Consider the following 27,689-nt stretch of genomic DNA (forward strand, 5'->3'; position numbering starts at 1 on the left):
CCAGGTCGGAGGGTAACAGCGGCGCCTGCGGATGGTGCGCACCGTCTGAGAAATACAAAAAATGCAGAGAAAAAAAGGAGATACAATGAGTTATGAACAAATCAGCGAAAGTCGGAAGTAATTATGAGAGCGCACTGTGTAATAGCATTGCAAAAACAAATGTTGGGCTTCATCACAAAACCAAGATGGTGGACCTCTCAAGACAATAACTCATCAAACATTTTAGACTACAGTGTTAAAATAAATCAGACAAAGAATATTTACAATGAAAACACAGTAGCTGTAGTTGCCAGAACTTTACAGTTAAAATACAGCAGAAACCCTGAAATGACTTTCTTAATTTCACAGTAAACTACTGTATTTTGTTATTCTATAGTATTATACGCCAGTGTTTTGAAATAGGAACATCTACACAACATATATTTTGTTACACAGACAAAGCCACAGCCATAAGCATGCGGTGATGAGAAAGTCATATGATGCAAGGTTATAATAGTTGTGGATTTTTCATTAGTTTTAGTTTTTATTTCATTTTTGACACTTCATGTTTGATTCGTTTTTAGAGGTGGATTTACTAGTTTTTATTAGTTTCTATATTTTGAAATTGCTTAGTCTTAGTTTAGATTTATTAGTTTTAGGTTTTTTGCTTGTTGATTTTTTTCCTAAATAAGGATTTTTTCTAGGTGCAAGATTCAAAATCATCAGAATAAATATTGTATAATAAAAACTCTACATTTTTTTACACAAGAACTCTACCATCTACCCATTCTCAAATTCAAATACAACAGTCCACAAGATATGCGTGCAAGGCTACTTCTGCGGTTAGATACAGTATTGATGAGAAGTTCTTTTGTCACAATCTTCCCAAGTTTGGACTCAACATATCAAAAAATATGTAGTCATGATCTGAAAAGTTTCTTACAATTATGTTTTGCAACCCAACTGAAGCATGATTCACTTATTTAAATTTCATTATGACTTTCTGTTATTAAATAAACTTGCGTATAAAAACACTTACAGATCCTCTCATTTAAGCCCTTGGTTTACCCATACTGCAAGTTTAGTTCAGTCACAGCAGGCTGTCATAGACTTTTGGTGTTCGGTTCACTGAATCATGCATGCGGAGTATTATCGGTTCACCGCTTCTTAAATCTGATCTCAGTGTACTGTTCAAATAACTGAATAACTCAGTATATATTGGTTTATTTTCAGTCAGAGGGGGTATCCGGCATGTAAAAAATAAGTTGTTTGTGAAAATGTGCTTAACAGCGAGGATGACTGGAGAAGAACCGGCTTGATCTGGCCAATGGCAGCAGGATTACAGACTCAGAGGTGCCTTAATGCTTATTTATACTTCTGCATCAAGCGCACAGGTATGCTCCGGTGCAGCCTGCATGTGGATGCATAGCCTTCACAGTAGCCGTCGCCGACGCACACCTCTTAAAAATAACTACACGCCACAATGACACGTAGCGCAAGCTCTGTGATTGGTCGGCTTGGTAGCGATAATAAGTGTGGGCGGGGCCGAGAGGAGTGAGTGTTTACAAGCGTTGAGTCCCATGAAGGAGGTCCAGATGGAAAGTTTTGTTTTGTGTTTAGCTTATTATTCAAGTTGTTGCATGTCCGTCGGTTCCCACTTCAAAATGAGCGAGTTTCAGCTACTTCTACATTAAGGTAGCGTTCAAAAGCAAAATGCCAGCGAAGAAACTTAACACAGAGGAACATAAAAACCTCACTGCCAGCTAGTGTTTCAGAAGTGTTATAGCAGAACAACACAAACAGTATGCAGAAGTATAAATGCACGAGGACGCGCAAGGCATGTGCCATGGGTCACGCCGATCACTCAACACAGAAGTATAAACCAGGCTTTACGGGTCAAACACCTGGAAGCGTGAAGTATATAGATTTACTTCTAAAAGGCATACAGTAAGATTATGTATGAAATACATTTACAGAGATGAAAACGAAGGATGTTTTTGCCATAATTTCAGTTAGTTTTGTATGTACACAAAACAGTTTCAATTAGTTCTATTTTTTATATTATTTTTCAATTCTAATTTTTGTTTTTTAGTTTAATTTCGTTAACTATAATAACCTTGATATAATGAACCAAAGCTCATGACAAACAACAGTGTTGAGCTGTGGCGAAAAATTGTTAGAGAAATCTTTGCATTGATTCAGAGATTTTCATCTATCTATCTATCTATCTATCTATCTATCTATCTATCTATCTATCTATCTATCTATCTATCTATCTATCTATCTATCTATCTATCTATCTATCTATCTATCTATCTATCTATCTATCTATCTATCTATCTATCTACCCACTAATCCATCCATCCACCTACCCACTAATCCATCCATCCATCCATCCATCCATCTATCTATCTATCTATCTATCTATCTATCTATCTATCTATCTATCTATCTATCTATCTATCTATCTATCTATCTATCTATCTATCTATCTATCTATCTATCTATCTATCTATCCATCCATCTATCTATCGATCCATCTATCGATCGATCGATCCATCCATCCATCCATCCATCCATCCATCCATATTTTAAAAAGTGAACATCGAAAACACTGAAAATAATTTTCTCACAGTAACCATGCAACAATAAAACGACACACATCTTTGTTATGAAGGTTGCATTTAGCATCCACTCGGCTCAGAAATCCAAGCTGACACACGTTGACATCAGATTTAATGCTGTATCTTGAGAGCAAATAAAGATGCTCTGACGTCCACCAGCTTATAAACGCACACACTTATAAACTTGGACATACAATTTACAGACTCCGCAGGAATTCAATTCTGCAGCCTGTAGGGATCCAGATATTTATGAAGAGCGTAAAGTGCACTGTCCTCCCACACACCACACAGTCCGTCCTCCTATAATGCCAGCACACGCTATTAATCAACTGAGTCAAGAGAAACAAGCTGAACAGATGTGCACGAATATTACAGATTATGTAGACTCAGCAAGTCAAGCGGCATCACTGTTAAAATGATAGGATCAATTAGTCAAGACAACATAGGGCTTGAAGTTAATTTACTTAATCAAATAAGTAGGTCCACACGCAATCTGCGCGCGCAGAATTCTGCAGATTTTTAGCCCATCATTGATTCTGTTTATGTACTTGTGTAAATGTGTGTAAATTTATATTTATTCAGTTTTTAAAGTAATTTCAGTAATATTATTGACTTATATGAAAATATTCATATGATTTATTTACAATATAGTTTGTAATGTAATTTTTCAGTCTTTTAGTAGATATATGAGAGACTCGCTTTGTTTACCAAATAAAGTGGATCTAATTGGATTTACATTGTAAACATTAAATACAAGTTTAAAAGGTATTATTTTTATATTATATATTAAGATGTTAGCTATGATACTCCCAAAAGTCATTCCGCATAAATCCGCAGATTTTTTAACACAATTCTGCGCAGAAATAGCAAAAAATATCCACAGATTCCGTCTGGCCCTACAAATAAGTAAACAAGTTTAACAACAGAACTGCCTAGATATCCAATTTCTACATAGCTGTTTTTACAAACGTATTGTAGACACTACTTATTCTATAATTGTGCTATTTACAATTCTCTGTTGTTAAAAATTGTTTGGATAATCCAGATTTTAAAAAGGGGCATTTATATGTTACCTATGTGTTTTTGCTTTGTGGTCTTTTTGGTTCTTTGTTTCTACTGTTGCTAAGAGAGCTCAAACATGCTGCAAGTTAAGAAAACATGCAAATTGAAAAACTCGCAAATTAAGAAAAAAACATCATCATTTTGACAAATGCCTACAACACCTGCAAATACAGAAACATGCTGCAAATACCGCAGACCACAACACAAATGTGTCAGGAGACCCCAAGAAGTGATGAACTTGGCTGCTTACGGTTTAGAGTCAGTGATGTTGTCAGAGATCTGAAATGTTTTTCTTTGTTTCTTTGATGGGTTTCATTTGTCATTTCTGTGTGGAGTTTGCATGTTTTCCCCGTGTTCGCGTGGGTTTCCTCCAGGTGCTCTTGTTTCCCCCACAGTCCAAAGACATGCACCATAGGTGAATTGAATACACTAAATTGGCTGTAGTGTATGTGAATAAGCGCGTATGAGTGTTTCCCAGTACCAGGTTGCAGCCGGAAGGGCATCCACTGTGTAAAACGAATGCTGGATAAGTTGGCGGTTTATTCCACTGTGGCGACCCCTGATTACTAAAGTGACTAAGCTGAAGGAAAATGATTGAATGAATGTTTGTTTGTTGATCTTAACATACTGATTGTACGGTTCCTTGTTTGCTAATTTTTACTCCTAATAATCTGGCAAATTTCACATTTGACATGAAATGAAATGCTAATTTGATGTCATGTTAGCAAGAGATACTCACAGATCTAAAAATATCTAAACAACAAGGACCCATATGATCAGGACATTAAAATGAACAAAAAAACTCACCACCCAGATCTCCGGCAACTCTGCTAACTCTAAACAGGAACCTGGGAAGTTGGGTTCGTCCCCATTGGGGTCCCTCTACATGTGTGTGGGGGTGTGTGTTGTCTGGTGTTGGGGAAAGTTAACATGAAAAGAAAAACTAACAAGTTGTGATACGTTACTTCTGGGTTCATTTTTCTGACCTGGTTAAGGCTTGATCTCTTTCAGAACCTGCAGGGAATTGGAATATTGTTACCTTCTGAGAACTTCCTGATGCTATACATGCCATAAACAGATGAATGAAAGTTGAAAGAAATGTGTTTGTTACTTTTGTATTTTTGTCTTATTAGTGAAGTAAAATGTCCATTGAGACAATCCTCTTTTTTTTCATGTGTTCAAAATAATGAGAATACTTCCATCACAGAAATGTAAGGCTCTGCCATCTTGGTTTCCGTCTGTTCTCATGGGGAGCTCATTCTCCCATTGAGTGTGATTTCAACATGATTACACTAATTTTAATTCAGCAAATTATTTTTTAAAACAGAATTAAATAATCTAAAGAAGTTACTTTAAACATTCATTCATTCTTTATCTTTTCTGCTTAGTCCCTTTATTAATTCGGGGTCGCCACAGTGGAATGAACCACCAACTTATCCAGCATATGTTTTACGCAGCGGATGTCCTTCCAGCTGCAACCCATCACTGGGAAACATCCATGCACTCATTCACACACACAGTACGGACAATTTAGCTTACCCAATTTAGCACATGTCTGGACTGTGGGGGAAACCGGAGCTCCCGGAGGAAACCAACACCAACAAGGGGAGAACATGAAAACTCCACACAGAAATGCCAACTGACTCAGCCAAGGCTCGAACCAGCGACCTGTTGATGTGAGGTGATCGTGCTACACACTGCGCCACCGTGACGCCCAACTTTAAATATTATTACTTAATTTTTTTAAGTAATACGTTACTTAGAAAAGTAATATTATTATGTAACTTGCATTACTTGTAACGCGCTACCCCCAACACTGGTGTTGTCAAACTGATGAAGATTTGATAGTAATTTTCTATTTGCAGGCGTTTTCTTCACTTGAAGTGCATTTGAGATCCCTCAGGATAGGGTTTTTTTTCACCCACTGAAACGGCAGTAATCAATTTTAGTCACAATGGATCAAAAGAGATTTGTATATGTCACACAGTTATTAGAAGCACTAAATGCCTTGAGTGAATGGTGGGTTGATATGAGGGCTCAGTGTTGTGCACTGGGTTACCTCAGCATCATAGTTGATGACTAAAAATAATAATTTCATGTCCATGTAACAGTCTCATTATGTGGCAAAACTTTTTTTTTTGAAGTTTCAAAACAGTAATGCGCATGGGTACATTTTATCGACTGATGATCCCTGACTGTAAAGTTAAATGTACAATTTAAACAACTGTAAAATATAAATGAACATTTAAATGATTAAATCACACAAGGAATTTTAATTCAGTTTAACATAATGTAATCACCTGTAAGTGACACACACTTTTCCTTTCAGTATGCACCAGACACCTTCTTACACCTTCTTAAAAAACACTGCAATTCTGAGTGTGCTCCACACAGGTGAGTGAGCTTGACAAACCACCTGTAAGTCATTGATATACTGCTACTCTCTAATCATTTTAAGTGCTTCTTTTATCCTCACTTGTAAGTCATTTTGGATAAAAGTGTCTGCTAAATGAGTAAATGTAATGTTAAAAAGTACTAGGATAAAGTTGATTTGGTTCAACTTAAAAATTGAGGGCAATCAAACATGCGTTTAGCCCCGACAAAATGTTGCAAAATGTTTTTTTAAACGGAAATGGTGGAACATCGAACACCCTGTTCTGATGATGCAAGTGTTGCAACTATGGCAGCTGAGGAGTCCATACCTTGTGTTCTTTTTGAAGAATTTCAGAGCCTGATGAAATGGGTATAAATAAGTGTTTAATACTGCAGAATACACTTGAAGTTCCAGTCACTGTCCTTGCCTTACAGTATAAAATAGAACATCCCAGTCAAGTGAAGGGAAATAGAAACTAATTGTTGTGCGATCCAACATTTGCCCTGCATTTCATGATGAAAAGATAAAGATTTCAGGTGAAGGACAATCCACTTACCTCTGAGCCTGGATTATGGTCTTTATTTTATTGTGAGAATTTGGCTCATCATGATCACTGATCTGCAATGGTTTTGACGTAACTGTAATATCTACAATCATATAATCAGTTTTTGAAAGTGTTACTACACAATACAATAGCAACACAAAAAAAGAATGATAATAATAATTGTGTGTGTGTATCTGTGTACATATGTCTGTGACCATGGATTACAAGACTCGCTTTTTAAAAAAATGACATTACCACATCATCTGGATGCCTGTAGGAGCCTGTAGGAGTTTTTTTTTTTTTTTTCTTTCTCAAAAGTGGACCGTTTTGCAATTATACGCCTCATTTTCTATTCTGAAATTTAAATGCAGTATTTTAGTGACATTTTTAGCACTATTCTGAATTATCTTGTTGGATGGTCTTCATAACCACACTTTTTGACTATTTCAGCCTAAATATTATTCAAACCAATTTTAATATGGGCTACTTTTGGTGCTTCACACCTTTTCATTGGTCATTTTCTGTTTCAGATATAAGGTACAATATTTCAAATAAAAGTCACTTGTAAAATGTTTTATCAACAATACAGTAGCGAAAGAAGACTTCACAGCTGGATTTTGGAGTATATATTTGTTAGCATTTGTCAAAACTGATTAGCTGAAGTCACACCGAAGCAACAACCAACAGAGAATTTTTCAATACACCCAAACGCCCCTGGCTACGGGCCTGACCCAAAAGCTGAATAAATGGCCTTTCCGTTGATGTATGATAGGGGAATATTTGTCTGATATTCAGCTCGTTTAAATCTGAAATTTGAGGAATAAAAAGAAGACTAAAACAAATCTAAACATGGGTAAAATTACTATTACAGTTTCCCAAAGTATGTCTTAACAATGCATATTACTAATAAAAAAAAATAAGTTGATATATTTACAGGAGACCTTTTTAAAATATGTCTTTATTGAATATGATTCTTGCTTTCTTTACTTTCATCAACCGTATATTTCTTTACTTTGTCTTTAATTATTAATTATATCTTATTTATTGTATCTTTAATGCATTACTTGTTTTCTCCAACCTTAAATACGCCTTTTGCACAATAACTTGCACAATATTGTTCTGTCTTATGTAAAAGTATTTGTATAGTCAGTTTAAAATAGGCATTATAAAAGTATTTATATTATGTATAGTAAGTATAGAAATCTTATGGCTCCAGTTTATTAGTTATAGGTTTAAAATAGCTCTTATGTCCAGTGTTGTGTTCATATTTATGACTGTTTATTTATGTCCTGACACCACATTCTGTTCCACTTTATGTCCACACATGTAGAGAAATGACAATAAAGCTCAACTTCACTAGACTTGAATTTTAATGGGTTTTTTTTATTTTTTTTTTTGGAATAAAAGAAAAATGATAATTTTTTTATCAATTATTATTCTTACAATATATTGATCGCTATTTCTGTAAACATACCCATCCAACTTACGTTTTGTGATCCAAGGTCACATATTATTATTATTATTATTATTATTATTAATATTATTATTCATTCATTCATTTTCAGTACCTTTTTTTTAACTGGGGTTGCCACAGCAAAATGAACTGCTAACTTATCCAGCATATGTTTTATGCAGCGGATCCCCTTCCAGCCGCAACCCATCACTGGGAAACATCCACACACACTGATTCACACACACACACTACGGACAATTTGGCTCACCCAATTCACCTATAGCGCATGTCTTTGAACTTGTGGGGGAAACCGGTGCACCTGGAGGAAACCCACGCAAACATGGGGAGAACATGCAAACTCCACACAGAAACGGCAACTGATCCAGTCGATGCTCGAACCAGCAACCTTCTTGCTGTGAGACGAGCGTGCTACATACTGCGCCACCATGCAGCCCCATTATTATTATTTAGTTAGATTAATCAGTGTCTAGCACACCTTCCTAGGTGAATATGGAACATAATACAATTGATTTGATTTATTTATTTATTTCAAACAGAAGAATCATACGTAAAAATACTTTAACAAAAAATACATTTCAACATGGTTGAAATGGAGCGGGATGAAGCACAAGCTTATTATTTTCCCACCCCATTACCCCATACATTATTTGTCAATTACTTCAACTTATTTCTTCTTTTACTTATCTCTTCTTTTTACATAAGACATATGAGCTTTAAATGAGACCTATATTATCTTTTTGGCATCGTTGACATATTCTATGTTTGATTCCATTTGTACATTTTTTATTACATAAATCCAAAAAATATATAGTACTGCAAACAGCCATTAATTGAAATTTCATCATACCTTTTTCATTTTATTCTTTTTTTAATTACCTCAATTTGTCATTATATTCCTTTAATAATAACAATTATTTATATTTATTTATATATATATATATATATATATATATATATATATATATATATATATATATATATATATATATATATATATATATATATATATATATACACACACACACACACACACACACACACAACTGATTGATTGATTAATATCCTGACATTGTTTGAGAATCTGTTCTAGACTGTTCCATAAGTTCCACATGCAGACATACACAAACTTTTTAAAGTTGTGTTCGTTTTTCAACCTTCAAAAATTCTGTTCTCTCAGAATATATCCTCTTTGTCTTTCTTCAAAAAACGTTTGTATGCATTTCGGAAGTAATTTATTCCTAGCTTTAAGCATAAATTGTGCTGTTTTAAATTGAACCAAATCATTGAACTTAGTTATCTTCAACTAAAAAAATAAAGGATTTTTATGCTCCAAATACACCACATTTAATATCAGTCTAATTTACTATCAGTCTAATTACTTTTTCTGCATTATACATAAGGATCGTAAGTTTGATTAACATGTATTCCCCCAAATTTCCCATTGCAATTAGTATATGACAGTTTGATATTTCTATATCATTACATGTGTTCTTATAATTTAGCTTTTAATGTAAATGCAAACAATATATTTGCTCTTGTACCCATTGTGTGAGCTCTTTAATACTGTGTGGTTTATACATGTTACTTCTGATTTGGGCTGACATTTTTGACACCAAACAAGAGAAAAGGTTTCTCAAACCCCAATGCGCACCATTTCCAGGAAACATGTCACTCAACCTGGAAAACGGTGTGCACCATTTTGAGCTTGAATGTGCCCTAGATTGTTATTTATTTATTTTTTACAGCGTAGATTTGCTGTAGCTCTTCGCAGAGTCATTATTAACCTTCATCCAGACAATGCTGAGAGAAAGAAACGCTGTCCTTTCCTCCTTGTCTGCCATGACATTTCAATTACACATCTAGTATTCAACCAGTTGACATCATGTAGACTAGAACTTTGCCCCAGGTTACAATTTTGTAGCCACGGCAGGACATTTTTTACGGTGAAAAAAGTTTCCTGTGCAACAATGGGAGCTCCAGCAGAAATTCAAAGCTGATGGTTCAAGTCTTATGACAGAGGTGCAAGTCACAGGATTGAAAGTGAAGTGCTGAAATGGCTGAGATGCTTTAAATCTTATGATTGTACATTGTTAGTGCTGTCAAGCATGAGCAGCATTCAGTCAAAAACACGGACACGCGCACACGCACACACACACGGGTGATGACTCAATCACACGTCTGCTGGATATACTGTAGGAAGGAGTAAATCTCATATTCTCTCTGATTACTGACTCGATTCAGCTTTCGACAGCTTCCTGTTCAAACTCCAAGTCAGGAAAGTTTGTGAAACTTTATAACTGCTGAGGAGTTTCATTTCTGTCACGTTACAGTCACATAGCTCAGAAATCCTTATCTCACAAGAGTCCTGGAAAGCCTTCAAAAGCCATTATGCCTGTCATTTCTATACAATGGAAAGAGCGCTCACTCAATAGTTTCCAATACGCAGATTGTTTGAGTTTATTGAATTTAGTGCTCAAGCAGCCTTGATGGTTATTATACATGCACTTCTCTGTCAAAAAATGCTTTTTATGGATTTTTTTTCGGAAGGCATCGCAGCTGTGATTCAACTTTTTGTCAGTACTCATTCATTTCAAGTTCTGTCTTTTAAGACACTGAGGAGGTAGAAACGTTTCCCAGACTCTTTTCTGTTCATTTTCTTGTCTTCTTTTATATACTAATAATAAAATTTAACAGGAACATACAAAGCAAAATAATTAATTATAAAAAAAGCAGGATTAATCTATCCTTAATGTACATTTTTATAAACAAACAAACAAAAAAAATTATGATTATTATTATAATTTTATATATATCACTCTACCCACACCATCAAGGAGGCTAAACAACTCTCTACACAGTTTGATAAATATTGCAGCTGTTGGACAACATAATGTACTTTTGAGGCTTTATTAGTCAAGAATGTAGTCGTTTAAATTATAATTAATATATAATAGTAAAATATTATTTAACTAATAAACGATTAAAATACTGTATATTCTTCTTCTTATTATTATTATTATTGCTGTTGATTGTCATTATCCTTTTCCTCCTTACTTTCTTATGATTATTTCAATCAGTATTTAATCTTTGAAATGATTTTGACTAATGAATAAAGTTAACGCATTGTCTAATTTAAGAATGTTCAGTGTCTGGTCCCTATCTTTGTCTGTCTATTTAACTTTATTTTCAGGATAAACCACGAAACAAGGTCATGGGTCGTGAAGACCTCTTTAGTGGAACTGCAGGGCCTGATGACTGGAAACAACTGCTTACTATTGTTATTGCTATGTGTTAATACTGTCTAAAGTGAATTTGCTATTTTTATGTTTCATTCTTTTAAAAATGATTTCCTTTTTATGCAAGATAGACTTTGCGTGTAGTAAGAATACAACAGCCTGAATACTGTTTATAGCAGTTTTGACCTACTCTAGCTTGATAAAACAGCTGAGAGTATGAATAGTTCTTATAACAGATTGTCTCTTGCGTGTGTATATGCATCCGAGGGGTCAGCTCTACAGGTTTGAGACCAAGCCTCCTGTCGCCATTCATTACTGGACTCATATACGACCTCGCATTGACATACCTACTTTAGAATTGTCTATCTTTGCTTTAACCAATCAGAACCTTTTACCTGACTTAACATCCTTTCTGGTTTTGTGCAAAGAGTATACTGTAAGCTAGCAAGCTCTGCATGACCGTGAAGCCCTTCTGCCATAAAACTGCTCATAAAACTATCTTCAGTAGATGAAGTAAATTTTCTTCATTTTTATTGAATCTCCGACTCTGAGTCTTCTCTTTATCTGACACACAGTTAATCTGCACCCCCAACTTTATTATTAGTATTAGTATCATCTTATGCATCTCATATGTTTTTACAGATTTTATAGGCAAAAACATGTGTAAAATCTTTTATGACATTATTATGACCTCACCAGCATAAACCGATATGATCTATTATTATCCTGTCGTCTTTGACTATTTCCTCACTCATCATTGTCAGCATTTCTCCACTCATCAATCTCCTGACACAGATTAGGAGCATGTTACAAAAACATGACTGAAAAATGATGAGCTCTGAATAAGACACTTCCATGACGAACTTCATCTAAAGCAACACAACCTGAACTACACCTATACACTATAAACACCTATACACTAAAATATCTTCATACTGTCGTACAACACAACAATGCCCTGCTCTTCGTGCTACACGGTTTATTGATGAGCATTCATCTTGACTCCAGTGTGTTTCCTTCTGAATTTCATTGAAATTGATTCTTCTTTGTATTTCAGATTATAAAGCTGCTGTTTTGACAGAAGGGCTGAAACGCAACACCTTCGCTTCTGACCACATCCTCAAACTCTGAGATGAATCACACTTATTTAAGCACCAATATATTTCAGAGCGGGGAGGATGTGCCTTCAGATATTGATTGGATGGCACATGAATCAATGATTTCTGGACACCAGCAGAAACGTGGAGCTTCACACCTCAAATCCTGTTAGCACGCTTTTGGAGCATTGTTTGGAGAGAAATGCTGCAATTTATCAGATAATAATGTATTATTAGCCCACAAGCTAGTCAACATACTGTAACTGCTTGTTTTCTCAGCAGTTATTTATCATTCTGTCTAGAATATGCTGCATAAGCATGAAGCTCGCTGAATATATACATTCACAACACAGAAGCTTGTTAAATAGAAGCTGATTAGCATGGCTCAGTTAAGCCCCTGCTGGTAGATGCCGTCATTTGTAATTATCATACTATTATACTATCAAAAGGGTTTGATTCTTTTCTAATTTAATTAGTAATTGCCATTATTACCAAAAACTATTAACAATGTTTATTTATTCAAATAAAGCTCAAATGAATTGAACATGAGTTGAATGTTGGATGAAAGCATAAACTTAAATACATAGATCAAATTTGTGAAATAAAATAAATTATAGCAGCAAGCATCAATTAACAGGGTTCAAGCACTTTAAGGCCCTTGTGTCTGCTAATAAAATATGTTATGTTTTATTTAGCTTGTAACCACCTAGTTAAGAAAAAAATATGTATTTGGGAGTGCGGTGATGGTTGATTTTCCACAATTTTCTCCCATCTCCTGACTGCATCTCTGGTGCTCAGCCACAGAGATCTTTGGGTTCATTTTTACCTCTCTCACCAAGGCTCTTCCCCCCGATAGCTCTGTTTGGCCGGACGGCCAGCTCTAGGAAGGGTTCTGATCATCCCAAACATCATCCACTTAATGATTATGGAGGCCACTGTGCTCTCAGGAAGTGCAGCAGAATTTTTGGTAACCTTAGCCAGATCTGTGCCTTGCCACGATTTTGTCTCTGAGCTCTTCATGCAGTTCCTTTGACCTCATGATTCTCACTTGCTCTGACATGCTTTGAGCTGTAAGGTCTTATATAGACAGGTGAGTGGCTTTCATAATCAAGTCCAATCAGTATAGTCAAACACAGCTGGACTCAAATATAGGTGTGGAACAATCTCATGGATGATCAGAAGAAATGGACAGCACCTGAGTTAAATATATGAGAGTCACAGCAAAGGGTCTGAATACTAAGGACCATTGGATATTTTAGTTTTTCTTTTTTAATAAATCTGCCAAAAATGTCAACAATTCTGTGTTTTTCTGTCAATGTGCTGTGCGTACATTAATGAGAAAAAAATGAACTTAAATGATTTTAGCAAACTCAACATAACAGAGAGTGAAACATTTAGGGGTCTAAATACTTTCCGTACACACTGTGTGTGTATGTATATATATATATATTTATATGGCTGGCTGATAGCCATGTAAAAAACTGTTCCTGCCTGTACCAAGCGGAGGAGGCACTCACTTTCCGAACTCAACTCGAACCAGTGGCTTTCTTGCTGTGAGGCGAGGTGATGTTTTTATTCTTGTTTTACACTAACTTTTACATTACCTGTGGGTTTGGTTTTAACACTACCCATGGAAATGGTTTAAAGATGTATAGGCTTTTGGCTTTATTTGACCACAGCCATTTTCGAAATAACCCAGGTATAGCGATCTAAAAGGTAAAGACGTTTTATTTATTTGTTTGTTTGTTTGTTTGGTTGTCATGTTGGAGTGATTTTATTAAAGTTGTGGTAAAAGATAATTGGCAAAAAGCACTAGGATTTTAAATCATTTAAAATAATAATAAAGTAATATTACTAACAGCTGTGTTCCTCTGGTTTTTCAGAATGAGGGCATCTAACATATTGTATGATGTACAGTTGAAGTCAGAAATATTAGCCATTTGATTTTTTTTCTTTTTTTAAATATTCCCTTAATAATGTCTAACAGAGCAAGGAATCTTTCACAGTATTTGCTATAATATTTTTTTCTTCTGGAGAAAGTCTTATTTGTTTTATTTCGATTAGAATAAAAGCAGTTTTAATTTTTGAAAAACCCTATTAAGGTCAATATTATTAGCCCCCTTAAGCTCGATGTTGTTTGATTGTCTACAGAGCAAACCACTGTAATACAATGATTTGCCTAATTACCCTAACTTGCCTAATTGACCTAGATAAGCCTTTAAATTTCACTTTAAGCTGAATACTAGTATCTTGAAAAATATCTAGTCAAATGTATGTACTGTCATCAAGGCAAAGATAAAAGAAATCAGTTATATTTAATTAATAAAATATATATATGAAAGCTACACACTACAGCCCCTAATTGAAGTTGATGTACTATAATCTAAATAGAATAAGCTAAGTAAAAATATTTATACCAAAAGCTAACAAATGTACTATATATAATATATCCACACAACATATTCGATGTGTAATGTATTCCCTAGGATCACAGTATTTATAGAAGTTACTATTTTATAATCTGAATCAGAGAATCCGTTAAGTGGAATTGTTGAGGCTCATAACAATAAACTGCATGAGTCAGTTGGATCTGACTGTGGTTGAAACACAGAGCCATCAGGGCTCATCACAGAGCAAACCTGCACTTCAGAAACATTACTGCACAGAATGTGTGAAGAGAACCACAGTAACAGTGAAATAATTACACATTTTGCATTTGAAGGAAGCAAGCATTGGTCATGTAGCTGCACCAGGAAATTCTGCACCAGAAGGTGTTTCACCCTGAATCTGACCATCAAAAGGGTCATAAAAAGGACATTCCATGACTTAGTCAGAATGTTCACTTCCAGTAAACTGATCTACCATGATCTAAAACAGGCCATTTTAGCAAAACATTCCCAAAGATGTACAAAAACAACTTTAAGGTCAACTTTTGGACTGGTGGTCAAACACCAGATCATTGGAACAGAGTTTCCTACAGATCATCCACTGCAGAGTTTCCTATGGAAGGATAGTAATATGTGCTTTCAATGTATATATCCTGTGCCTTCTAAACCTTTATACTATTGCAAAATTACAATAAAATGTGTCTTTATCCTCTAGCAGGTATAATTTGTTTTTAAGCACTATAATTCAAATGCTGTTTGTTACTAGATATAAGAAATGAAACTCTAGCCTCCCTGTGAGGGTGAGAGAAGAGTCACTTCTGACTTTGTGTTTCCCTGTGTTATACAGTAAATAGGGGTGCAATGGTTCAATCTACTCACATTTTGGTATGTATCACAGTTTTAGGGTCATGGTTTCGGTACGGTGTGGTACGGTATGTGCTATGATTAGAAAAAAAATTACTACAGAAAAATTCAAAGAACAATATACATATTTATAGGGAAACAAACAAACACCTGACAATGCAACAAGCTTCACACATATGACTGTAGATTTGCATGTTCTCTCATCAATTAAATAAAAATGTTGAAAATTATATGTTCAAATTACATCCTTAAGAAAAATAAAGAGAGAAAAAGCTTAAATTTCCTCTTTTTCTGTTTTACATCTCGACTCAACTGTTTCAACCAATTACGCAGATAATAATTATGTCAACACACCTTAATAATTGAGCTTTTTTCCAAGTAATGATTTCTTCTGTTAACTTTGTGCTTGCATTTCAAAGACAACAACGCATTTTTATTAACAATCACCATCGTAGTGAATAAACTCAAGCAAAGCATTCGGCAGTTGAGAAGTAAACTTTTCTTAGCAGACAGCAGGTAAACAGAGTGAATAAATAGTGAGAGCGATCGAGTGTGGGACTGAAATAACAGACCTGTGCAGACCTCTATAGGCTGTATTTCTGAGTTCGTATGGGACGCTTCGGGTTGGGATAGACCTCGATCTACCTGTTAGTGACCACTGAACTAGGCTACCTTTACGAAAAAAAAAAGTAAAATAATCAGTATTCAATATTTTTTTGCGTCTGTCTAAATTTACATTGAGTGTCTGTTGAAATACTAACAGCAATGTGCTGTGTTTTGGTCTTACCAGCGCTTTGTATCCTTCACTTGCCATGCTGAACTCAGAAACTCAACAAACACCAACACGTAAGGAAATGTGATGTCAACAACAGATTTACATACAAAGAGGTGATTTTACAGGTCCTTGCATGTGCAATGCAAGTGAAAGGTAATTGGAAGCATACAAGGGTGGAACTTATTAGCTTTGCTACATTTGTTGTTGACACCAAACTAATATTAATAATGCATTTGATTGTTATTATAATTTTTAATGCATATTATTAATGATTGATTGATTGATTGATTGATTTGGGGTGGTTGGTTTGATTCATGAATAAAAAAACTCTTTAATGAAACTTCTGTTATGTATTACTCAGCCTCATGTTGTTCCAATCCCCTGAGACCTCAGAACAAAAATCATTTTATTTTAGATGAAAGCTCTGTATTTTAGATAGGAAAGGTCTCTGTGGTTTGGAATAACATGAAGGTTTTTATTCACAGAATTTTCAATTCCGGTGAACTAGCCCTTTAACTGAAAAGCAAATGTCTTTAAATGAAAACCAAGAAAAACTATTGAAAAAAAAAACATTTTAAAAATAAAATGTCACTTTTTACTTATAATCAAGTGTAGTTATCATGCCGGATCTAATTTGAGCTCATCTTTGTTCATTCAGCATGCAGAAAACAACACAACAAGACGATTACAGATGATAATAATACACTGCACAATGAACAAACTGTGTGGATGTGGCATTTCACAAGCTTGATAAATTGTTGCTTTTTTCCTCTCAGTACAAAAAAGGATGAGAGCATCACACAGTGGGACGCTTTGTACTGTGTTTGCGTAGGCCCAGAAAGCATTGAAATGGAGGTGTCAACTGACATGTTTTAACTACAAAAAAACAATATGTGCCATGGAGACGATAGATGTGCATTTGACAGCCAGTCTCACATTCAGTCAATTTTAGACAGAATTAGAGTAATCTAAACTCTTTGTTTCAATCTTTTCAGCATGTAGTGCTTATTTGTGTTTTTGCAGTGCTGTATTTTAAATAAAGTAATTTAGTAAATAAGATGACCTAAAACTCAGCTATCGTGGGAGAAGAGCCTTGGTGAGAGAGGTAAAGAAGAACCTAAAGATCACTGTGGCTGAGCTCCAGAGATGCAGTCGGGAGATGGAAGAAAGTTGCAATTGAGGAAAAGATGAATGCTGCCAAGTACAGGTATATCCTTGACAAAACTTTCTCCAGAGAGGTCAGGACCTCAGACTGGGCAGAAGGTTTACCTTCCAACAAGACAATGACCTTAAGCACACAGCTAAACTAACGAAGGAGAGGCTTCACAACAACTCTGTGACTTTTCTTGAATGGCCCTGACTTAAACCCAATTGAGCATCTCTGGAGAGATCTGAAAATGGCTGTCCACAAATGCTTCCCATCCAACCTGACAAAACTGGAAAAGATCTGCAAGGAGGAACGGCAGAGGATCCCCAAATCCAGGTATGAAAAACTTGTATCTTTCCCAATAAGATCCATGGTTGTATTTATTTAGGCACGTTTCCACTGAGTGGTACGGTTCGGTTCGGTATGCTTTTATGGCCGTTTCCACTGTCAAAAGGCATACCGAACCAAACCGTACCATACCACTTTTTCGGCACCCTTTCAAAAGGGTACCAAACATGAGAAAGGGTACCAAAAGGCGGAGCTAGACGCGCAGCTGAACGCTATTGGTTTACAGAGATAGGTCATTCGCTTACGCACCAAGCCAGAATGAAAACAAATAACCCGCCATGTTTAAAATACACACACAGCCGACGAGCCGAGACATTACAGCGGCATTATATATACATATAATAACGAGCCATGGTCGACCTGGGCTCAAACAAACCTTGTCGTCGTCATGATAAACAGCCACAAAGCCAAGAAGAAGAGCAGATTTACCCTGTGCCCCGTAGTTTTTTACGAGCCAGTCTGAGGCGCGAGCGGTTTTGCTTTCTTGCTTGTGTTCGCCTCGCGTCTAACATTATTTCTGAAATAATAAACTTCTTGAGCTGATGATAATAACGTGCGCTTGATTATTTACGTGCTGTTGAAAACCAATCTTGTCAGACACTGAGAAACGCGAGAGTGAAGCATGAAAAAAAAAGGGAGGAGCCGGAAAAAAAGGAGCACATTATTTTTCAACTCAGAATGATGGAATTGCTCTCTAACAGAGGCTACATGTGCTGCTGAAGATTACATACACAGATGAGAGGTTTTCACTGACTGTAGGCTATATTTTGGGTTGTTTTTTAATCTAAATACGGGCGAAATGTCTGCTGTGTGTGTTCTTCTGTAGTTGGTAACATCGGAGACTGTAAGGGGCTGTATGTGTATATATTTATGTTCATTTATTTAGTTATTTAATATAATTACAGATGTTACAGTAGGCACTGTTTCGCACTGTCATTGATCTGCAGTTATAATCAACTCATGTTCATAGAAAAGTTAGTAATAAACATTTCTACACAAGTATATTAGTGTAATACTGAGCAAAGGGTCTGAATACTTAGAACCATGTGATATTTCAGGGGGTCTGAATACTTTCCATACCCACTGTATATAAACATTTTCTGCTTTAGGTATAATTATTTTAGTGACGTTGTTGCTATACATTTCTGATACCTAAAACAGAAAATTAAATATATTTAATTTTTTTGTTTTAGGTCTCAAAAAAATGTAAAGCAACACTGTCACAACAATAGAATGTCCTTAATTCTACTACAACATAAGTTCATTCGTTCATTAATTTTCTTTTCAGCTTATTCCCTTTATTAATCTTGGTTCGCCACAGCAGAATGAATCGCCAACTTATCCAGCATATGTTTTATGCAGCGGATGCCCTTCTAGTTGCAACCCATCAATGGGAAACATCCATACACACTCATCCACACTCATACACCACGGACAATTTAGCTTACCCAATTTACCTATACCACATGTCTTTGGACTTGTGGGGGAAACCGGAGCACCCGGAGGAAACTCACACAAACACGTGGAGAACATGCAAACTCCACACAGAAATGCCAACTGACCCTGCCGAGACTAGAACCAGCAACCTTCTTGCTGTGAGGCGAACATGCTACCCACTGCGCCACCGTGCAGCCTGAACATAAGTTCAGAGTCACAGAATGAACAAATGATTTCTGCTTGCCTTGGTCTTGTTGAGCATTCGTTTTTCTCTCTCATTATTTCTCTCTTCGCACAATGTATCTTTGTAGCGGCAGCAGAACTTCACTGGCTTCTCTCTCTCTCTCTGTATATATATATATATATATATATACACAATATCCAGCAGCACTTTCGACTCAGGGGAGGACGTGCTTCTCTCACTCAAATGTAATTTGCCAAAGGCTCTGGCAAAGACTTTTCCTTGTCCAACACCCATTATTTTTTATCTTCTCACTTCAGGAAAACAGTATGGTCGCTGGAGGTATTAGCATAAAGTACAAGCTGCCATGTAATGGAACAGCGAGGGCATCTCTAATTCTGACAGAACAGAGAAACATATAACGGCACACCATGATAATGCACAGCCAAATGCAGCATTGAATGAGGGGGCACAGTGTACCAGGTAACTCCAAATGCCTTCATACATTATAGATTTTGGAAAGGTGCTTTGTTGTCACTCAACAGTCAAAGAAAAAACAAACTAGTGCTGGCATTTAACTGCCAGATCCATCTGAGTGATAGAACAAGGTTATTTTTAGAAAAGCAGGCACGCATTGTTTTATTTGTTACATTTACAGAATCAATTGTATTGTACACAATTGCATTTTGTCCATTTTAAAAGCTGAAAACTAAACAACTTAAAGCAATCTATTCTGCTTGCTGGTCTATTGGACGCATTTCTGGCACATTTTCCAGCTAAACAGAAGGAAGGAAAAACTAGCATTCCAGCAAAACCATCTAATTATCTGCTTCACAAGACTTATAGACCATTTGAAGACGGGTTTAAAAGAGCTATGATGACCAACTTAATCTAGCAATGATACAAACTGGCAGTCCATCTAAACTAGTTAAGCTTGACTAGTTCAGATCAAATGCACAAATGTTTGCTTTCATGTTTGTGCATTTCTTTTGTGCAGGTGTGAATGCGGCAATCACGCTCCAACAGCGGAGCAAACAAGTGAAACAAAACCTGCTTGAAGAGACTGAAGAGGGGCTTTCAAAGGAACACTGGAGCGGTTTGTTTGTGGCTAGAACATAATCCGAACTCGAACAGACCTAACTGCAAAAGATACTGCACATCTTTGGACTAAACCAGCTGTCGTAGTGTATTATTAGATGAGGGCAACAATTTGTTAACAGTGCGTTAGTAACCATGTCCATGGCGGCTTGCGAGTAAAATTTGGAATTGACATGTGATGCGCCTTCATTTGCGGTGCGGTAAAGCATTGTTTTTAAGCTGCAGCTGCCCTAAATTCTGGAATGTATAGTTCATCTTAAGTTATGCTACACTAATTATTCTCTTTATTCTCCATTTCCACCTGGGGATACTCTTCCCGAGGCTCTTAGACTATGCAGAGTCACTGATTCGATCCAAGACCAACGACGAGATGATCCCAAGGTTTCCATATCCTGGACCAGGCCGTATCCTGAGCAGCTACTGTGGTGATCATGGAGGAGTGGAGATCATGAGACTGATTCCTGTGATGCTCCAGGGATAGACGAGTCTTCGCTGAAGCCAGCTTGAGAAATTAAAATGGTCGTGCCCAACTGAGTCTGGTTTCTTTCAAGGTTTTTTTTTTCTTCACTTCGCCAATTAGTGAAGTTTTTTCCCTCTCCGCTGTCTCCACTGGCTTGCATGGTTTGGAATCTGTAGAGCTGCGCATCGTTGGATTTGCTCTTCAGTGTTTGGACTCTCAGTAGTGATTTTAAACCACACCGAACTGAGCTAAACTGAACTGAACGTAAACACTACAAACTGAACTACACTGTTCCAATTTTCTATGACTTTTTATGTGAAGCTGCTTTGACACAATCTACATTGTAAAAGCGCTATACAAATAAAGGTGAATTGAATTGAATTGAATTATGTGTACAAATTATGTAATATACAATGACCAGGGTTGTCATCCAGCACAGACATCTCTCCATATAACAAGCTATTTGTTGTCTGACGGTACTTTCTTCCTCTCTTCATTTACTTATGGAGTATTCACACACATTAATTTGCATTCATTATTTTTCCTTCAGCTTAGTCCCTTATATATCAGGGTTTGCCACAGCAGAATGAACCGCCAAGTAATCCAGTATATGTTTTAAGCAGCGGATGCCCTTCTGGTTGCAACCTAGTACTGGGAAACACCCATACACTCTTACACTCACACATTAACACTAACTTAGATTATTCAAAATACCTATAGCATGTCTTTGAACTGTGGGGGAAACCGGAGCAACCAGAGGAAACCCATACAAACACTGGAAGAACATGCAAACTCCAAACAGAAATGCAAAGTGCCCCAGCCACTGTGCCACCCTGCACATTAATTCTGACTAATTGAAAAGCAGTTCTAGCCAACAAGTGATGTGGATGTTGTCACATGACTGCATTTTGGTTTGTTTCAACTAGTTCGAACGAGAACAATCAGTGTGTGGCGTGTGAAAAGAATGCTGAAAATTACTGCAAAGCATTATTTGTTGTTCTCAGTCTGGACCAAATTCAGCTAAACCATATAAATAGTTGCTTTCCTAGGCTTTGAGACCAGCTGAAAACTAGGGTAAACCAACCTAAGCTTTGACTCACACTGGGCAATTTTTAATAATTCTTTACAAATGTAGCTTGTCAGACTGTACAGTCATGAATTCCCATTTCACAATGTCAGAATGTCAGGAATTTACAATAGTCAAGATTCACCAAAAATGGAGAGGCAAGGGATCTCATCCAGAGTTTGACACCATCTATTTGTGACACATCTAATAATCTGCTTTCTGAAATGATACCTCACAGCATAAACAATCTGTAGCATTCATTTTTACTTTCAGTTACATTCAGAATAGATTTTAAAGTATAATTACTTGTCTATAAATCACTAAATGCTCTAGGACCTCAATGCATTACAGATATGCTCACTGAATACAAACCTAACAGATCACTTACATTTTTAGGATCAAATAAATGAGAAATTCCAAAAGTTCAGTCAAAGTAGGGTGAAAATTCACCTTGAGCTACTACGCCACCCGCTGGCTGGTATCAGCTTCCAGAAATGCTCAGATGTACTCCAACATTAGACACACTCAAATCAAGACTGAAAACACATCTGTTTAGCTGTGCCTATACTGAATGAACACTGTGGTACATTCGACAGATCGCACTATCACTGTCTTTCTTTTCTTTATCATTGCTTTATAACCTGTTTTAACACATTTTAATCTGTGTTTATCTGCTTTTAATCAGTTTTATTCTTTGTTTTTATTTTCTTACACTTGTCTCCTTTATTCCTGTTTATGTAAAGCACTTTGAATTACCATCGTGTATGAAATGTGCTATATAAATAAACTTACTCATAACATGGCTAGATAATAAAACTAGTACTACTAATAAACAAATTTAATTTTTTTTTTTTCATTTCCCCGCAGTGATTTGAGTTCACCAAATCAGATTTGATGTTCCTATTGGTTCCTGGTTTGAAGTCACATTGTAGGAACGTTACTGAAATAAATCTTCCGACGCTGCCAAAACTTCATTGGAGAGAAAATTTGTTTATAATGGCCATTAAACTGTAGTCGGTGAACATGTCCAAGCAAAAAAAAAGGCCACCAATTTTACTCTAAAGTTGAAGAAATCTTCCAAAATTAGTCTCAGATGACCAAAACATGGCTGAAATCGCACAGTTTGAGCCGGGTGTACAGTAAAACTTGCTCAAATCAGCTGGGAGACAAATTGGCAGTCTAACAAAATTAGATAAATATCTGCTCGGCCAGGCTGGAAAAATAAACCAACTATGACAAACTAAAACACAGTTCTAAACCCTCAAAATGCTAAGATATAGCCTTAGAAGACAAACATGGCAACATTTAGTTTAGATTATGTATGGTAGCATAATTATTCGTGACAAACAACAACGCCTCTATCCTGCTACCACAACCAACATCTGTTAATTTTTTATGCTCCGGGCCACATCTAGTATAATTGGCATGCATTCTGCCATGTTTTATTGATGTATTAAACATTTAATAAGATGCTTTACAGTCATAAACACACAGAAAATATGCTACATACCCAAGCGATGGCCATGATGCCTAAAGCGAAAAGACTGGGACCAAGCAAGTTCCACAGGCCATGACGGTCCAGCTGTAAGGCCATAGACAGAGCCATTGCCCCCAGCAAATACAGCACCTGAAAGAGAGTAACAAAAAGAGAAAATATTAGCTCAAACATCGACAACTAATCAATTCTAGAGGACATAGCGAATCTCCAGTCCAATTAGGGCCATCTTGCATTGGCCACCCTCTGTCAGACAGCTTGTAAGTACAGTGAGGTGCTGCTTAAAATGTCTCCTTCCTCCATTCCTTCCTTTGTAAAGTTCAGAAAAGTTGTGACATGGGTGGTTTGATTAGTGTCTGCAAAACTGTCACATTCAGCACAACACATTCACAAGTGCAGACACACAATCGCTGTGCATATATATAGAAACATTCTCCCCGAAGGAGAGCTATTTTTTCTTGTTCTTTCCATTAGAGGCTTTCTTCAGAAGCAGAAGTCCTCTCGCTTCATTTTCTGGTTCAAAATAAGTCAAACTCAGAGTAAATCACAGTCTTGCTGCCTTTCTCTTTCCTTAAATCTCACTCTTTCCCGCTGCGGTTGAGCAGCTGAAGACTGAACTACAGTAAGGGGAAAGTGCACATCCGCACACCTGGAAGTGTCCACCTATATTTACTCAGCTCCACAGCCAAATGTCACCATCATTATGGCAGCACATGACAGACTGCTGACATTCGTATATTTACACTCTGTGGAAGCGGTTTACTGTGGTGGACAAAATTTCTGCTCTCTTGCACATCTTGGAAAGCTCTTTCCTTGGCAATAAAGTCCATGAAAAACTACTGGCCTCTATGAATCACACAAAATGAATTTATAGAAATTGATGACACAAGAAATATCCCGCATTTCCGGGCTCCAGGGCCTTCATATGTAATTTTAACCATCAGCTTGTGGTTCTTATATACAGTTGCCTTGAAAAAGATAATTTTGGACACTGAAAGCACATTTCCAAAAGTTCAGGGACAGTAGGATCTTCCTTTAATAAAAAGTACATTTTGTGTACCAAAGCTTCTTATATTTAATCACAAATATTAAACACGCACACACTCACATATACAGTCGAAGTCAGAATTATAAGCCCCGCTGAATTATTAGCCCTCCCTGTTTATTTTTCCGCCAATTTCTGTTTTACGGAGAGCAGATTTGTTTTCAACACATTTCCTAACATAATAGTTTTAATAACACTTTTCTAATAACAGATTTATTTAATCTTTGCCATGATGACAGTAAATGATATTTGACTAGATATTTTTGAAGACACTTCTATACAGCTTAAAGTGACATTTAAAGGCTTAATTAGGTTAACTAGGTTAACTAGGCAGGTTAGGGTAATTAGGCAAGTTATTGTATAATGATGGTTTGTTCTGTAGACAGTTGAAAAAAATTAGCTTAAAGGGGCCAATAATTTTGACTTTAAAATGGTTAATAAAAATCTAAAAACTGCTTTTATTCTAGCCAAAATAAAATAAGACTTTCTCCAGAAGAAAAAATAATATCAGACATACTGTGAAAATTTCCTTGCTCAGTTAAACATCATTTGGGAAATATTTAAAAAAGTTAAAATTTATAAAAAAATAAAAATTCAAAGGGGGGCTAATAATTCTGACTTCAACTGTATCTATATAGTGCTCAGCATAATTAAGTACACCCTATTTTGAAAATGAATATTTTTATCCATTTGTCAGTGAATATGGGTAATAAGTTTTTGGTGCATTTGAACAAAACAGATTTATTAAACAGATATATTTATTAAAATACTATTTTAGTCACAGAAATGGAAAGATAATACATTTAAATTTATGCAAAATATATATGCAAAACAAATACCAACTACAACATTTCAACAAAAAAAATTGTATATTCCACAAAATTGTATATTTTTTTGTTTCTCTTTATTTGTGCTATTATTTTATTTTTTATTTTATATTTTTCTATAACGTGAAATTGGGCTACAAATTTTTTAACTATTAATGCTCCAGATTTGCTTTCAGTACTCACGAATCTAATGTATATGCACAAATATAATATTGTAAAGCATCCTAAAGAAAATATTAATTTAAATGAGTGATTTGTAGGGGGTGTAGTAAATAAAATTGTGAAACATTACTTCAATATAGTTTTTCTACTAAAATTATTAAAATTTTAACGTAAGGTTATGCTGGTTATTAATTGAAAAAATGTCTTTTACTGATTTTAATTGCCTTTTTTATTTTTTGTACAGTTTAGTGTTTGTTTGTTTAGTGAAAATAAAATAAATTAAATGGTTCTTTTTACATCCACATTGAATATAATATAATATAATATAATATAATATAATATAATATAATATAATATAATATAATATAATATAATATAATATAATATAATATAATATAATATAATATAATATAATATAATATAATATAGGGCGTCACGGTGGTGCAGTGGGTAGCATGATCGCCTCTCAGCAAGCAAGAAGATCGCTGGTTCGAGCATCGACTGGGTCAGTTGGCGTTTCTGTGTGAGTTTGCATGTTTCTCCCCGTGTTTGCGTGGGTTTCCTTCGGGTGCTCCGGTTTCCCCCACAAGCCCAAAGACATGTGGTATAGGTGAATTGGATAGGCTAAATTGTCCGTAGTGTAAGTGTGTGAATGGGAGTGTATGGGTGTTTCCAAGTGATGGGTTGTGGTTGGAAGGGCATCCACTGCATAAAACATATGCTGGATTAAGTTAGTGGTTTATTCCGCTGTGGCGACCCCTGATTAATAAACTGACTAAGCCGAAAAGAAAATGAATGAATTAATGAATAATATAATATAATATAATATAATATAATATAATATAATATAATATAATATAATATAATATAATATAATATAATATAATATAATATAATATAATACTTTGACTTTGTTAGTGTATTTTGTTAAAGAGTTTTATTTTCATCTTTCTATCTCAACAGAATTAAAATCAACCCAGGCTCATTCTGATTACATACCGCTATACACATTTCTGGAGATTGCGAAATACATCCCAGGAGCTACGTTTTTTGTGCAGTTTTTGTTTTCGCGAATCCACCAGAGGCCGCTGTGTCGCTGTTTTATACCTCAAATTTCTCTCACAAGTGCCATTCGCACCTTCTCTTCTCACGTAAATTCACCAGAGGCTGCTGTCATCTGACTGACTGACCGATACCTCCACCCACCCTATTCCCTAAACCCAACCCATGTGTTTTCAAAACTGCTGATTGACCCTATCACCCTATCCCTAAACCCAACTGACAGGGTTTTCAAAACCAATCCAGAACCAGAAAAGGCCTCGCCCTTGTTTTACCTTCTTTCTGAAACCGTTCTTCACCGGACACGAACCCCCTCATCGTGTTCAACTCCTCTCTGCGTCTCAAATCCACCGATGTAAATGGCGAGTTATACCGGGCAAATTGGTAACAGCAGAAAAGCCATCCACATGGAGGTAAGCGGTCAGCTGGTAGCACTAAACAGAAGTCGTCTGCAGCATTATACCGCCCTGTAGCGTTCGTTTTAAAGATGATACGCAGCCATACATAGCTCTGGCTACATAATTTGTGCTTTCCAGAAATGTATACGGGGATATGTTTTCACAAGCTGTGTTGATTGTGTTGATTAAAATTAGCCTTATTAAGCATGTTAATTGTTGACTGGCAGTTGTTAATGCACTTACACTTTCATTATTTGAAATGTACACTGCACAGTTATAATATTAATATCTAATATCTTAAAAGAAAACATTTGGCAGAAGTTCAAGGTTTATGGTAATTGGTTGTTTTGTGAATTATGCATCTGAGTGAATTTTACCTGTTTGATAATGGATTTGAGTCTGGCCATGGCGATGACAGTGACCCACACAGACATGAGCGAACCGAGGAAGTCACAGAACTGCAGCACGTCGTACTCCATGATGCAGAAGACCACAATGCCTGGCTGGTCACAGGCATGATAAAACTGTTCATGGGTGAAGATGAAAACAA

The 27,689-nt window shown here is 36.0% G+C and overlaps 1 protein-coding gene across 1 annotated transcript in view; it reads right to left on the reverse strand.

Annotated features, from left to right (window-relative positions):
* tmem8b (transmembrane protein 8B) overlaps window positions 1-27,689 on the reverse strand; it is a 291,527-nt gene that overhangs the window by 747 nt on the left and 263,091 nt on the right. The window contains 3 exon segments of the mRNA XM_056458175.1: window positions 1-45; window positions 23,664-23,780; window positions 27,517-27,663. The exon segment at window positions 1-45 is cut by the window's left edge and continues 747 nt beyond it. Of these exon segments, the coding sequence (XP_056314150.1) occupies window positions 1-45; window positions 23,664-23,780; window positions 27,517-27,663 (309 nt within the window).

Source organism: Danio aesculapii, chromosome 5 (genome assembly GCF_903798145.1).
Source record: "Danio aesculapii chromosome 5, fDanAes4.1, whole genome shotgun sequence".
NCBI lineage: Eukaryota > Metazoa > Chordata > Actinopteri > Cypriniformes > Danionidae > Danio > Danio aesculapii.